The sequence below is a fragment of the Corythoichthys intestinalis genome, chromosome 15 (genome assembly GCF_030265065.1).
Source record: "Corythoichthys intestinalis isolate RoL2023-P3 chromosome 15, ASM3026506v1, whole genome shotgun sequence".
Lineage (NCBI taxonomy): Eukaryota > Metazoa > Chordata > Actinopteri > Syngnathiformes > Syngnathidae > Corythoichthys > Corythoichthys intestinalis.
In genome coordinates this window covers 40,199,374-40,215,623 of record NC_080409.1, presented here as the reverse complement: position 1 = coordinate 40,215,623, position 16,250 = coordinate 40,199,374, and the positions used below count along the sequence as shown (strand labels likewise).

Here is a 16,250-nt window from a genome sequence, read left to right as displayed (position 1 = left end):
AAAATACTCCTAAAGCGGCAAAATTTTGACTTGAATCCATCTTTAAATGATGAAACAGTTTTAAAACTTTCACATGTCGAAAGTAGACGGAAGGGAACTGATAACGGGATAACGGGGATAATAACGGGAGCAATTTCAACAACTTTAGCGGTTGATTCACAACATTAAATGACTTCCAAACATAGCAAAGGTTACTATCTAGTTATCGCAATATCCACAATACCCGTGTCTGGTTAAGTTTAGGATAAAAAATTGGACTAGGGCCAATTGTCACAAAAACTCTTTGAACTTCACATACAGTAGTGTGACTTATGTTGGGGTTTTTTTGTTTTGTTTTTTTGTGAAAAGTAACACCAGTTACTTTGCCAAGTAACTAATTACTCTTACATTCAGGTAACCGAGTTACTAACTCAATTACTTTTTGGGAGAAATAATTTGTAACTGTAATTAATTACTTTTTTAAAGCAAGATTAACTACACTGATATCGTCACACTCCTAGTAAACATTTGTATTACTTAAATTTGCGTACAGTTTTTGCTTTTTTTATTGTTTTGTAGGTGCAAAGTTTCCCATTAAGTGGACCGCACCTGAGGCAGCGCTCTACGGAAAGTTCACCATCAAATCCGACGTGTGGTCCTTCGGCATCCTGCTCACGGAGCTTGTAACCAAGGGCCGGGTGCCTTACCCAGGTACGTGAAGCGTGACTTTTATTCTTTTTGTGTGGTCTCATATCATATTCATACATCGCGTGTGAGCGTTGAAGTCTGACGAAGCGTGCGTTGCTAAAAACAGAGCACCATATTGCATAATGTAAGGGAAGGAATGATTAAAGACATGTTCGTCATGCAGGTAAATTTTAGAGTTAATCCACATTCCTACACTTCAAATGTATAATATTTTAATAAGATTATTTTTCTAAAATCTGGTCAAATATTTTTTTCCATCTTTTTTTGAGTGTTAAAGACTAGTTTACAGATTAATGTGTCAGATTATTCCATTTGTTTGTAATTTTTCACCTAATTTAAGAAAGATTTGCTTTCAAATAATGTTTTGAACAATATCTTTTCACCTAATTTAAAGGGATGCACAGATAGAAAGACTTATAGTTCTTAAAAGATAATGGTTATTATGAGTTTAAATAATTTGATATTAAAACCCCTTTTGATGTTTTCGTTTTTATTCAATTGGTAAAATTAGTTTAACTAGTTGGTGGCCATTGTTGTGGACGTCACAGGGCGGTAACGTTACATGGTTACGCTGCCGTGCTTCCAGACTATGACTCTAGCAACATAAACATGTCATCCGTTCAAGAATTTCAATTGGAACCAGAGAAGAACATAAATGAGCATGACAGCACTGTCGATATTTCACAAAACGAGCAGCAAAACCAAAATGAACAGGAAAAATGGGTTGAGACGAGATGAGAGTAGGACAAAACCGTTGTTCTACCAAAATGTGCTACACCGGCGAAACGTTTACAACAGGCGAATTTGACACCCAAAGTACTGTATTGGCCCAAATATAAGACGGCCCTGATTATAAGACGACCCCCTCTTTTTCAAGACTCAATTTTGAAAAAAGACTTTTTGAACACCAAATTAATTTTTTTTTTTAAAAATTTAAAAAAAAAAAAAAAAGATTATAAAAATATATTTGAGAGAAAAGGCATGTTATTTTGCCTCATTCAAATCTCCGTATCTGAACCTTTAAATATGTAAACTCAAGTGCAATCACATATGTAAATGAATGACTTCTGGTTTTTGAAATGTAAATAAACCTATCTATTGTAATAAAACAACAAAATTGCAATAACTGCAATAACCATCAAAGTGGAGTCTAACTGTAACTGTAGTCTTGAAACAAATCTGAATAAGGAAAAACATTGCAATAAAATAATGTAAACTGGTTAAACTTGAGAGTAGCTGAGATCTGTCATGACAGAACATTATTCGTTAAGTTCAACATTCGCTTCAATGATATCTTGCGCCATCTAGCGTCGTGAATGGGTATGATGTCTAGACCGCGAATATAAGATGAGCCGCACTATTTCAGTCTTATTTCAATGCAAAAAACAGTCTTATATTCGGACCAATACGGTAGTACCGTGCACTTTCAGCTTGTTTTGTTTAGATGCATACAGACTGAACAAACTAAAGATTCCTTAAGAAAATGCTTAAACGTAGTAATAACAAATAAGGGTGGTTTAAATACACTACATGACTAATGTGGTCAATAGATCAACAATCTGCTTCCACAAGATAACACAATGCTTAAAAGTATGAGAGGGAAGCACATGCAAAAAGGATTTTGAGGCAACGAAAAGGTAATAAAAGACTCAATAAAAACACAAATAGTAAGTACTCGCCGCTTTTAAACGATGAGCGCATGTGTTAGACGTCTCGGCGCATAGAAGGAATTACAGTAACCCGGTAGTATTTTGTGAAAGTGACATCACACATCATCACCCCGAGTGTCCATTGCAGGGATAAAAACATGGCGCCCTCCATAGGTCAAAACGTGCTAAATATTATAGATTTTTAAATCGATGGCAATATTATATGTGTTTCTAATAACGTATTTTAGTAAAAGAGAACAATTGTGGCTTATTAGAGCGTACAAGTCTTTAAGTCCAAGGTTCCATTTAAGAAAGATGTGCCTTCAAATGATGTTTTGAACAATATCTTCTTGGATTAAGAACATTTCTGACAAACAAACTTTTTTTTAAGATTAAACATACTAATTTATTGCTTAAAATAAGTCTGTTAATCTTATTTTCAGCTAGCTATTTTTCTTATTTCAACATATCCAGGTAAAATTTACTTGAAGCACTGGCAGATGATTTCACTTATTTCTAGTAGAGTTACACTAAAAACAAGGCAATTTAACTAGTTTTTAAACCCCTTCAGACCCACATTTTTTTCTGCTGGGCAAAAAAAAAAAAATCTTCGCTTGTTTTTATTCTACTAAAATATGAGAACGAAGTGCAATTTTTGGGTCGGGGATATTTTATGCTTTTATTTGTTGTTTTTAATGTTAATGTTAGATTGTTTTTAATGAGAAATGAGCGCCTACATTGGCCTTTAAGTTGCGCTTTGTCTCTGCCATTTCCAAAGAGTCGAAAATAGCAAAGAGGGCTTAATAAACCTCATGTTTTGATCTCGATGGGTAAAGTTTCGTCCAATCATCTCCCAGAAGTGCCAATAGCAACTAAATTCAGTGCATTTATTGATTTAGAGACGCGAACGCGTCATGTCCTTCAGCAACATGCTCAGGTCTGAAAGGGTTAAGGAGGTGTGTTTTTGTGGTGTAGTTCTTCTGTAGTCCTCCTACTCTGCAAATTTAGAATGTCTTCATCAGATTATTTTTTTCTTAAATCTCGTCAAATATTTTTTTTCCATCTTGTTTTGAGGGTTAGACTAATTAACCGATTAATGTGTCAGATTATTCCACTTACGTATATTAATATTACTATTTGTTCATAATCAGCCCATACATCTAAAATTTGGTAATTTTTCACCTAAATGAAGAAGAATTTGCTTTCAAATAATGTTTCGAACAATATCTATTCTTGAACTAAGAACATTTCTGACAAACAAGCTTTTTTTTTTTTTTTTTTTAAACGGAACCTGGGACTTAAAGACTTATAGGCTCTAATAAGCCACGATTGTTCTCTTTTACTAAAATATGTTATTAGAAGCACATAAAATATTGCCATTAATTTAATTTTGACCTACGGAGGGCGCCGTGTTTTATGGACGCTCGGGGTAATGGCGTAGATTGTCACTGTCACTCGACGAATACTAACGGGTTATTGCAATTCCTTCTACGTGGCGAGACGTCCAACACATGCGCTCATCGGTTAAGCGCGGCGAGAACTTACTATTCGTGTTTTATTGAGTCTTTTATTACCTTTTCATTGCCTCAAAATACTTTTTGCATGTGTTTCCCTCTCATACTTTTAAGCATTGTGTTTTCTTGTGGTAGCTTTAAAGCAAATTGTTGATCTGTTGACCACATTAGTCATGTAGCATATTTAACCACCCTTATTTGATATTACTACGTTTAAGTATTTTTTTTTAAGGCATCCTTAGTATGTTCTGTCTGTATGCATTTCAACAAAACGAGCTGAAAGCACACGGTAGTACTTTGGGTGTCAAATTCGCCTCTTGTAGACGTGTTGACGGTGTAGCACATTTTGGCAAAACACCGGTTTATTTTTTTCCTACTCTCGTCATGTCTCGTCCTGTCTATCCTGTTCATTTTGCTTTTTCTGCTCGTTTTGTGAAATATCGACAATGCTGTCATGCTCATTAATGTTCCTCACGGGTTCAAATTGAATGGGTAGAACAGATGACATGTTTATGTTGCTAGAATCATACTCTGGAAGCCCGGCAGTGTAACCATGTCACGTCACTGCCCTGCGACGTCAACAACAATGACGACCTAATAGTTAAACTAATATTACAAATTGTATAAAAACAAAAATATCAAGAGGGGTTTCGTCATCAAATTATTTTAACTCATAATAACGTTTATCTTTTCCGAACTACAAGTCTTTGTATCTGTGGATCCCTTTAAAAGATTAAATATGGCGGAAAACACTCAGGTGACTTGAAGTTCTGCTCTGAGACCCCCAATTTGGCCAGATTTCAAAATTGTCCTATATGCATGTGCATGCAAATACATCATTGGAAAGCTTAAAATCTCAATTTTCAGGGATATAAAAATTTTTGAACAGGAGGGATTTAAAAAAAAAATATGTATATATATTTTTTTAAACATCAATATCCTAACTGGAGGTGAGAGCATGAGAGAGCAGAATTAAGACGCCACGATTTTAACGAGATATTACCGCGTACTTACCTCTTTTCTATCCAAAAACTCCATGTAGCATGTATCACCGAGTGTCAAGACAAAGCTGTGAATGGCCAGAGATGGATTTTTGGGGGATTTTATCGGTGAAACATGGTAATATATAGGGTCGCGATGAGAAATCGCAGACATCAAGGAGTGGTCGAGATTTTCTTTTTCATATATTTACCCTTTTAAACTTTTTTTTTTCTTTTCGTTTTTTCTTTGTTTGGATCAATTATTTATCATCTAAAATATTGGTGAAAATGCGATTGGAACAAAAAAAAATGCAATTAAGCGATAGTTATGAGGTAGATATCAGTGACTTATTTACAGACACCATTTTTTTCATTGTTACGTCATTTGTTTAAAAGTGTAAAATATGCGATTGAATAATTTATTTAAAGTCGTTTTTTTTTTTTTTTTTTTTTTTTTTTTTTTTTTTTTTTTTACTAAATATTAGACGTCAATAAATGATTCTAAGCTAAAAATGACAGACATTTCAAATAATAAATTTAGTTACTGACCTTTTTATGGCTGGGTTGAAACAAAAGCGGTTGCACGACGTCTGTAAACGGGGGTTTTCAGGGTAAAACGGACAAATTAAAAATAGTTCGGGAGCTTATTGCGCCATGAATCTGCTATGGCAGCATATAGCCATATTGTTCTATCAAACACAACAGTTGTTTAGGCTTAAAATACAGCAGTTTATTTTAAAGAGGGGTGCAAGAGCAGAAACTGCTTTATCAGCCTTGTCTGTGTTTTCCGCCATATACTAATTTATTGCTTAAAATAAGTCTATTAAGCTTATTTTCAGCTAGCTATTTTTCTTGTTTCAAGAGATCTAAGTGAGTAAAACTTACCTGAAGCACATGCAGATTATTTCCACTTATTTCTAATAGATTTACACTGAAAACAAGAGAATTTAAGTTTTAAGGGGGGTGTTTTTGCAGTGTATTGTTGTTAGTCAGTCTCCTTATGGTACTCATTTCAAACAGATAAAATAGCCAAAAATGGCTGGAAGCTAAACCAAAAGCGGTTCAACCCTCTAAAAATAGACAGTGGACCATTTTCCATGTTGCGCTCCAGTGAGTTTTTCATGAATTATTGAATGTGGAACCTTGTGTACTTTATTCCTGTCTGTAAAGAAATCACACTTAGTTCAGTTATGATGCAATCCATGTTTTATCCAATCAGGACAACATATACAATATGGCAGTGAAATTAACTGTTAAAGGCTTCCATAAACGGAGTTTAAGGGGGGCCCTGGTGGCCGAAAAGTGTCATTGCATGTAATTGACTTTCCTATATATGATTTTAAAATTAGGAATTTTTCGGTAAAATATTGTCTATAAAAGTTGTAAAGCAATAAAACAACAAAAATGAATGAAATGTACAAAAAAATATATTCGAACAGATCATATGATTAGCACCTTAGGCGGTCATTTGCTTTGCATAGCCAAAACCACCGGAGGACCAAAGAGGCAAGATGGATATACGAAATTTTTATAAAGCTAAGCTTTCAAAAGCGACATCAACTACTAGGATTGAACCAAGTCCCACTAAAGACGCTAATTATACAACAGAGCCACCAACGGTGTCTTGCCAATGTAGTTACCCCGACAAAAATTGTGTCCCCTGGCCGCGAGAGCGCGCACACACACATAAGTTATAAGTTATGTCGACTTAAACAATTAATTGAAGCCAGAAAAGAGCCACGGTTATATATTTTGGCCATCAACGTTTATTAAACTGGAGAAACTCAATACAGGACTTGAACTACAGTAATAACACTTATAGGTCCAAAACTTGTTATGCTGAAAATTACGACAACATATTCTCACATTTAGCGCCACACAGTGTTGTAAACCTGGTGTGACATTTTTAGTCACTTTTTTTGCACATTCACAACATTATTTAGCAACCTAAATATTCATTTTTACATAAGAAGTTTTGGACTTGAATGTTTAAATCCAGAACTAAATATTTAATTTAAATCCTAAATTTATATCCTAAATACTAAATCTGGAAATGGTTGGAACTAAATATTTACCTTGATATGCAAATTCACATGACGGGAGACGGGAAGTAACAAAATAAAAGCTGGAGCACACAAAACACTCTTTAAATAATTTCTCCTAAATATGTATTTTACCAATATATATTGTGATTGTCACAATGACTCATGTCCAAAAGCAGACTGCCACTGTTGAGTAGGTTTTATTCATTTTCAAGGAACATAAACAGTCAGTCTGAGCTGCTCCACCAGCTTGTATTTTGTTACTTCCGGTTTCCAGTCATGTGAATTTGCATATTAAGCTAAATATTTAGTTCCGACCGTTTCCTGATTTAACTCATTTGCTCCCAGAAACGTATTAATACATTCTATTTTTAAATGCTTCACTGTCCCAAAAACGTATTTATAAGTCTTTTGCGTTTTTTGGGGGTTTTTTTGTTTTGTTTTTTTATAAGAAGCATGTATAGCTTCCGCTCTATCTGGAAAAACAAAGAACAACGCTCCAAACCCATTTTAAAGCAATAAAACTGGCGACTGGAGGGCAGCAGCGCATTTTGTAAGACCAGGCAACCCGTTTCAACAGCAGTGAACAGCCGGGCAGCATGATCGGAGCGCTGGTGGCATGATGCCAGGCGGCGTTCCGACCGAACAAAACATCCGAGTGGACGCCTGGGAGGCCAGGCGCTGGACGACCAAGACCCCCAGTGCAGCGGCTCGCCGAGCAGACCCCGCAGAAACGCAAAAATAATCTTTGTGAGACAGACAACGATGAGGGAAAAGTTTACACAGCTGACATGGCGACAACGGCGTCATTTCGGCGACAAACCGTCATCTCTCAGTAGTCCTGTGTGAATAAATTGTTACTTTGCTATCAAAAGCTCTATTTGTCTGGTAGTTCATGGTATTTTTTAAAAGGATCAGATGTTTGGGATGTAACTAATGCAAAAAATAGTTATTTTTGAAATGTATGCGTTTACAAAAAGCTAATTTTCTCTTTTTTTTCATCAGAAATTGGAAAATTGCTCAAACTAAGCTAATGCTAATGCTGATTTCTATAGAATGAAAAAAGATATGAACTTACTTTTTTTCTGCTGAAAGAAGAGAGTGTAATCTTTCTTTTGGTGGGTTCCATTTTTATATAGCAATTAGAGGCGTGCGAAATTTCCGATTCTTAGATTATTCGCGATTCGGCCGTGGAAGATTCGAGAACGATTCACAAATATCCAAATTCCGATTATTGAATTATACCAGGTAAAGCGGAAGTAAAACACAGTCAGCGCGGTCTTTGGGACGCAATGAGGAACGGAACGAGAGTAAATATCATGTTCAACTCATGCCGCTAGATAAAAAAACAATCATACATGACTGCGGCTGATAGCCGCTACAAACAACGCCCAGTTGCTAGTTGCTACAAACATACGGCTACAGTAGATATCATATATATGTAGAACTAGATGCAAAATGACAGACGACGTCGGTGTTAGAACATGTATTATTGAACAGAGATGACAAATGACAGACTCTCCGGCGTAAGTAAACAGCCGCCATCTTAAAGCAGTAGACCTCTCTAGAAGGCTCTGTTGTAGCGAACCTAATTAACTTTTTATCTAAAATAATAAATACTACTAAATAAATACTAAATTGGCAGAATCTTGTCTTGAATCTATCTTTAAATGATAAAATAGTGTTAAAACTTTGACAAAAGTAGACAGAAGGGAAATTATGGAATAATGGGAGCAATTTTAACAACTGTAACAGTTGATTCACAACATTAAATTAATTGAATGTAGTTTAAAGCTGCTGATACAGAATGGGAACTGGAGTTTTTTTTATTTTGTTATTTTTGTATGTTTGTTTACTGTTATATGTTAACTTGATACTGAAATAGTAGTTTGTTCAAAAATCCTCTCAGGCTAAACCAATTTTGGAACTAATGTACAAAACATAAAAAAAAAAAAAGGAGGGGGGTGCATCAAAAATCGTTTTATAATCGAATCGGAGCCTCTGAATCGTAATCGAATCGTTAGGTGTCCAAAGATTCCCAGCTCTAATAGAAAAAGAACAGAATTTTCTGTAGGCCTTGCAAAATCAGTCAAAATCCAGAAAAACAGCCGGGAACGAAGGGCCTTGCTCTGGTGAAAATGGCTGGAAGTGAATGAGTTAACATTTAGGCTATATGATATAAATGTAAGATTTCAATTAAATATTTAATTCTTTATTTAAACAATCAGATCCATAATTTTTTTTTAAAAAATAAATATTTAAGTTTCTAAATAATGTTGTAAATATGCACACACAAAAAAAAAGTGATTCTAAAAATTTTACACCATTGTAAACACTATATGAGAAAATGTCGTAATTTTCAGCATGTGCTGCTTTACAAACGGCGCCCCATAATCAACATGTTGTGCCCCCCCTGCCCAAAAGTCAAACTCTGCCTATGAAGGCTTCACATACTAAATTCTCCCAATGCTCCCCAGGCATGAACAATCGTGAGGTGCTGGAGCAAGTGGAGCGGGGCTACCGAATGCCATGCCCGCAGGACTGCCCCACGTCGCTGCACGAGCTCATGGTGCAGTGCTGGAAGAAAGACCCTGAGGAGAGGCCCACCTTCGAGTACCTGCAGGCCTTTTTGGAGGACTACTTCACTGCCACAGAGCCTCAATACCAGCCGGGAGATAACCTCTGAGTGGCGTTCTCCAACTGTCCACCTGAGGGAGCCAAACACCGTTCTAGCCCTTTTCTTGCACCAAGGTGACTCTATAAAACTCGTCTATCACCTCTTCCAAGCGTCATCTCACACACGCGCGCACACACAGACACAAAATGACTATCAGAAGAGAGATGGGCCTGCCATGGATGCAAAAAGACGACGACGATGAGCTGTGTAACTTGTAAGTAGTGTAAATACGAAAATTGCTTGTTTACTTATTATTTCTATAGGTTTCATTCAACATTCTACTTTTTGATATTTTTGGAAACAATTCATCCAAGATGCATTTTAGGAAAGATTGTCAGTAGACAGAAAAAACAAGTTAATGTTGATAATATCATAATAATGTAAAATGAACGGGTCCCCCTCACCACTTTTTGTTAGGCAAATCCCCGGAATGGTGTGCAAATGTTGATGCCTTGTTGAACTTCCTATATGGGTAAATTTTACAGCAGGAGTTACTCAAAGTACGAGCAACGGAATTTGCTCAAAATGGCTGCTTTAAAGCAAAAAGGTTAAATATTTGTTGAATTTCGAGCATGGGTTTTTGAGATTTTGATAAATGATGGATGTCTCCACACAGTTTAGTGTTGATTGGTGGGACTGGTATCTGGTATTTGTGGCGCTGGTTAAATATTCAAGGGTTCTTGTTCAAAGCCCTGATACTACAAGTGTACTACTGTAAACTGGTTTGTTTTCAAACATGTTGAGGCCTCCAAAAAGGGACCTTTTGAAATTGTATTCAAATGATTTGGGGTTGGATTAGTCTGAGTTCTTAAGTTAAAATTTGTCGGCATGCTGCGCTGACACAAAATGACGAAATTTTACATCGATATCTGTCTACTTTCCACACAATTTTGCATCAACGTCTGTCTATTGTTCCAAATTCACATTTGGCAGCAATTGGACACGTAGTCCCTTTTTGAAGGACACCCGGAAATAGCCAGAGTTACCATTAAAATGGTTTCAAAACAAAATTCCCAGACATTTTACGTAAAAGGTTTTTGGCTTTTTTTTGTGGGTTTACTTGTGATTGTCATACCCACGAAATTTTAGGTTGGGATATCAGAGTGGTTTAGAAGGCTGAATTTTATGGAACCCCAAAAGGGTCAAAATTTAATGGATAAAAACATTTTGAAATAAATGCGATTTTGATAAATAACAGACGAATCGTGCAATATGGCCCTTAAATTGTAAAATAAGGTAATACTATTATGAAAAAGATTTTACAAGATAAAAAGCGTTTTCCACAAAGAAGTTTTTTTATTTCATAATGCTTTTTTTCACAATGTCCTTTATATTTCATAATGTCGTTTTCCTGCACAGTAAACCGTGTGCTGTCAAATCAAATGCATAACATGGAGTCAGTTAAGTGGATCATAAAATCTGGCTAGCTGCGCTAACATTTGTTAGCATCGATGAACTGTTCGATAAACCTCCAGAAAGCAGCTAAACAAAAACAAAGTGCTGCTGAAATCATCGCGCAGGCTGAGGTAAAAGCCTTTCATTACAATCCAACCGGTTCGCAAATTCTCTGAGTAATTCTGAACATGACGCTATAGAATGCTAGCGTAGCTCGCCAAACTCCACAAAATGAAATAAAAACGCCACTGCGGAAAGAGATGATGAAATAATAATAAAAAAAATTTAAAAATGTGAAACGTGAAAAACGCTTTTTATCTTGTAAATCTCAACGTGCTGAAAAACGGCATGATGAAATCAAAAGGCTATTGTGGAAAAAGGCATTATGAAATTTAAAAAAATACTTAGTCAAAAACAGTTTTCATCTTGTAATTTTTTTTCATAGTAAAATCAGCTTATTTTACAATTTAAGGGCCAAATTATACTAAATTTTCTGTTATTTACCAAAGGGTGATTATTTCAAAATGTTGGTCTTATTTATTTAATTTTGACCGTTTTGGGGTTCCATAGTTAAGGCCTTCAAAAAGGGACCTTTTAATATTGTATTAAAATGATTTGGGTTGGGATTAGTTTCAGTTCTAAAGTTTAAAATTTTTCGGCATGCTATGCTGACACAAAATGACGAAATTTTGCATCGATATCTGTCTAGTATTCCACATTCATATTTGGCAGCAACTGGACAAAATCTTTACACGTGGTCCCTTTTTGAAGGACACTCAGAAATAACCATAATTATCATTAAAAATGGTTTAAAAAGAACATTTCCAGACATTTTACATAAAAGGTTTTTGACTTGACTTTTTTTTTTGTGGGTTTACTTGTGATGGACATACCCACAAAATTTCAGGTTGAGATATCATAGTGGTTTAGAAGACTGAATTTTATGGAACCTCAAAAGGGTCAAAATTAAATAAATTAAAACATTTTGAAATATATACGATTTTGATAAATAACAGACAAATTGTGTAATATGCACCTTAAATTGTAAAATAAAGTAATATTATTATGGAAAAGATTTTCCAAGATAAAAAGCGCTTTGTATTTTTTTATTTCATAATGCCTTTTTCCGCAATGGCCTTTTTATTTCGGGCCTATTTATTTCGGGGATGGCGTGGCTCAGTGGTAGATTAGTTGTTCCCCCAACCCAGAGGTTGTGGGTTCGATTCTCCACCCTCATGAACTCGCCTAAGTATCCTTGAGCAAGATACTGAACCCCACATTGCTCCTGGTGCTGTGTCACCAGCAGGTAGATGGCAATGTAGTGTAAAGCGCTTTGAGTACCTTGAGAGGTAGAAAAGCGTTACCATTTCATAATGTCGTTTTCCAGCACAGTGAATCGTGTGCTGTCAAACCAAATGCTTAAGTTGGAGTTAACTGATTGGCTGAATGGATCATAAAATCTGGCTAGCTGCGCTAGCATTTGCTAGCATCGATGAACTGTTAGGTAAACTTCCGGAAAGCAGCTAATCAAAGCCAAACTGCTGTTGAAATCCTCGCTCAGGCTGAGGTAAAAGCCTTTCATTACTATCCAACCTGTTCGCAACTTCTCTGAGTAATTCTGAAAATGACGCTACAAAATGGTAGCATAGGTAAAAAAAAAACTCCATGAAATGAAATAAAAAGGCCACTGCGGAAAAAGACATTAAGAATTTTTTTTTTTTTTTTTTGAAAACGCTTTTTATCTTGTAAAATCTCAACGTGCTGAAAAACAACATGATGAAATTAAAAGGCTATTGTAGAAAAAGGAATTAAAAATACTTTGTGAAAAACACTTTTTATCTTTTAAAATTGTTTCTATTGTAAAATTACCTTATTTTACAATTTAAGGGCCATATTATAGAATGTGTCTGTTATTTACCAAAGGGTACTTATTTCAAAATGTTGGTTTTACTCATTTAATTTTGACCCTTTTGGAGTTCCATAGTTGAGGCCTCCAAAAAGGGACCTTTTAAAATTTTATTTAAATGATTTGGGGAGTTAGTCTGAGTTCTAAAGTTTAAAATTTGTCGGCATCCTGCGCTGACACAAAATGATGAAATTTTGCATCGATGTCTGCCTTCACAACTGGCAGCAATTGGACAAAATCTTTACACTGCACACTCAAAAATAGCCAGAATTACCATTAAAATGGTTTCAAAACAAAATTGCAAGACACTTTCAAAATGTTGTTTTTATTTTTTTAATTTTGACCCTTTTGGGGTACCATACAATTTTAGCTAAGGTCAGTCTTTGAGATACTCTTGCATACAGTCAAAATTGCATTACAATGCGCACTTTAGGCCAAAATGACAGGCTTGCGGTGTCTTTTCAGTCATGACTCCCGGACTTGTTTTGTCATTCTATTCATTAAAGACATTATTACAAAATTTCATGTTGCTCGGTGAAACCGGTTTTGGGGCTAAATTATTGAAATCTCTAGAACAAGTCAGTCCTTGAGAGATTCCCGAAAAGGACCTTGAATTAGCTACCTTCCTGTGTCTTTTCAGTCATAGCTTTTGCGACTTTTTGTGGGTCTTCATGATACACATGCCTAGCAAATTTCATGTTACTGAGTGAAACAGGCTTGGGGGGGGGGGGGTGAATTTGTTTTTTTCTACTGGGTTAATTGAATATTAACACTACTACTTATACTATTGCTCCTCCTTTTCTCAAGGAACTATGATGTACTATAACACCTGTTCTTGCCTTTTTCCTCTGTAAATGGACTCTATTGTCAGGCAGGGTTTTTCAAACTGGATATCTACAGTACATATATTGTGAATATAAAAGACTAATCAGACATGGCGTGCGTGTTTGACGATGAATTGCATTTTCGGTCCTTGACGCCCCAGTTTGGGAAACCCTGCTGCAAGGGAATGCCTTCTACTAAATGCCTAGTGAACTCTTCCACCGTGCACCAACACAAAGTGCAAATGCAAGCATTTGAGCGACCATGCAAGCAGATATAAACAAAAAAAAAACAAACAAAAAAAAGGAAAAACTGCCACTCAAAGAATGCCAAACATGCGTTCTAGACCAAACATGTTTACATCCTTTCAGAGCGTCTTGTGCGTCAAAGCCTGCAGCGCTTGGGAGCGTTCCATGCCAACCCTTCTTGTGCGTGTCCTTTACGTTGCTTTTTCCGTTGTTATAATTTATTGTCTCTGTCTTATTAAATGGACATGGTTTGAAATAAAAAAAACTATTTGAAAAACAGCCTTGTCATCTGCCAGCCGCTGTGTCTTCTTTTTGCAGTCATTTGGTTTTCCTACCCTCAGGGCTTAACATGCGTCACTTAAAGTGCATGTGACACGAAAAAGCATGTTTATTTCATAATACACGCGGTATTTTATGCTCCTGAATGATATGGACCGCTTGGATGTGTGTGGAAGCGATCGCGATATTTATTTGGTTTTTTTAATCCCGCGCCATGAAAATGAATGACTTCCGGGTTCGGTCTTGTATTGAGGAGGAGGGCGCTGTGCAGGGCCGGCCCAGCCTATATGCAGACTATGCATCTGCTTAGGGCCCCTGACCACCAGGGGGCCCCCAATCTGGCAATTGTTTAATTTGTGTTCTATTTTATTTACTACAGTTTGCTTTATTTGACTTTGGTGAGTTTTGAGACTTGATTACAAGCTTAAAAAAAATAAAAGTTCTTAACTTTTTTCTTTTTTAGAAAAAGGTTTGGCGCTATCTACTGTAAGTACTGACAATCATTTGTGGTGAGAAGTTTGAAGTATGCAGTGCAACAAAGTAATATACAAAATATGGACGTTTGGGTTGGATTGCATGTATGGGTTTCATAGTACACTGTGACGAAATGGTGGGCCAAAAATATGGGGCCCTTTGCATTATTTTGCTTAGGGCCCCCAAATGGCCTGGGCCGGCCCTGGCGCTGTGACATGTACGGGTGAAGGCGTCCTCTTCACTAAACAGCCGTACTGTTGTGTACGAGGACTAAGGATCCAGCTGATTTTGCGGATTAATACGTTTATTTTTCGCATCACGCCAGCTAACGGCTGCAGAAAAATCTTTCTTTATGAGGGAAAGGCGTGTGCGCCTTTTTGGAGTTTCAAAAGGTTCCCATTCACCGTGGATATTGGCCAAAACAAGCCCGACTACTGTGGGACCATTGGAGTTACGCGGAAGTGAGTAAACATCTTGTTTTGTATTATGTCAAATATTAATACAGCGATTACAAAGTAAACACTACAAACTTTCTTTAAATAAAGGACTACTTACGTTTGATCATTGATAGGCATATAAAAAGCTCTCCTTAAGCACATTAGCTGCACGTTAGCTGCACAACAACTGCAGCCGCCCCCCTCCGGGGAACAAACTAAATTGCTCTCCGCCGGGCGGGTTGCCGATCCGCAAAGACAATCGACAACCCAGTCGTCATGTCAAATAATCCGGGCTAGTTATGTGTGATTTTCCGCTTCGAAGACTTTGAAACATCACTCGGTTTGGGTTAGCATGTCGGTTAGCTGTCACGCCTCTTGGCTTGTTTACATTCTCCGAAGGGAAGGGAAATGACATATGTCCGATTTAGGTGTCATAAAATATCGTTCGGGAGGTGCGACAGTAAAGGTGAAGTCGACAGTTTTGACCATTATGGAGTAATTTTGCCATGTTGTCCTGAATAAGTGCATTTTTATTATTTCATATTCCATTTAGCACAAGACTGTTATTTGTCATGACCATGCCATTTATTTAGCAATTGGGGAAAATACTTGGATAAAAAGATCCTGTAAAAATATTGAAGTAAAGAGACAGAAACAATGACATTTTGCAGCTCTCTTTGTCACGTTTTCCTCGTTGCGAATAGTTCTCCTTCGACGGGCTGACTGGTCCTTCTCAAGCCATTTATTTAGCTATCGGGGAAAAATACTTGGATAAAAAGAATATCCTGTAAAAATATTGGACTGAAACAATGACATTTTGCGGCTCTCTTCATCGCGTTTTCCTCGTTCTGAATAATTCCCCCTCAATGGGGTGAATAGTAAAACTGATGAGCCCAATCTCCCGCTGGCGTCATCCACCTGTTGGGGACGCTCGAGCCCTATAATGGCTTATAGGCGTGGCTAACCGGCAGATTAAAAGACTAATTTCTCATCATCTGCGCTTTGCTAAATTGTTGTATATAGTCGAATCGTCTCAAAATATGATTCTAATTCACATAATAATGCTATTTAAGACTTTTTTTTCTCCTGTCGTATGCTCTTTAAAGCCAACATCACTGAAGCGAATGCAGTCTGTACTGC

The 16,250-nt window shown here is 36.6% G+C and overlaps 1 protein-coding gene across 1 annotated transcript in view; it reads left to right on the top strand.

The window, feature by feature from the left end:
* LOC130930969 (tyrosine-protein kinase fyna) overlaps positions 1–14,311 on the top strand; it is a 58,252-nt gene extending 43,941 nt beyond the window's left edge. Inside the window, exons 11-12 of the mRNA XM_057859349.1 lie at positions 559–690; positions 9,350–14,311. Coding sequence (XP_057715332.1) covers positions 559–690; positions 9,350–9,558 — 341 coding nt within the window. The 3' untranslated portion in view covers positions 9,559–14,311. The remainder of the gene's footprint in view (positions 1–558; positions 691–9,349) is intronic.
* The last annotated feature ends 1,939 nt before the right edge of the window (positions 14,312–16,250 follow it).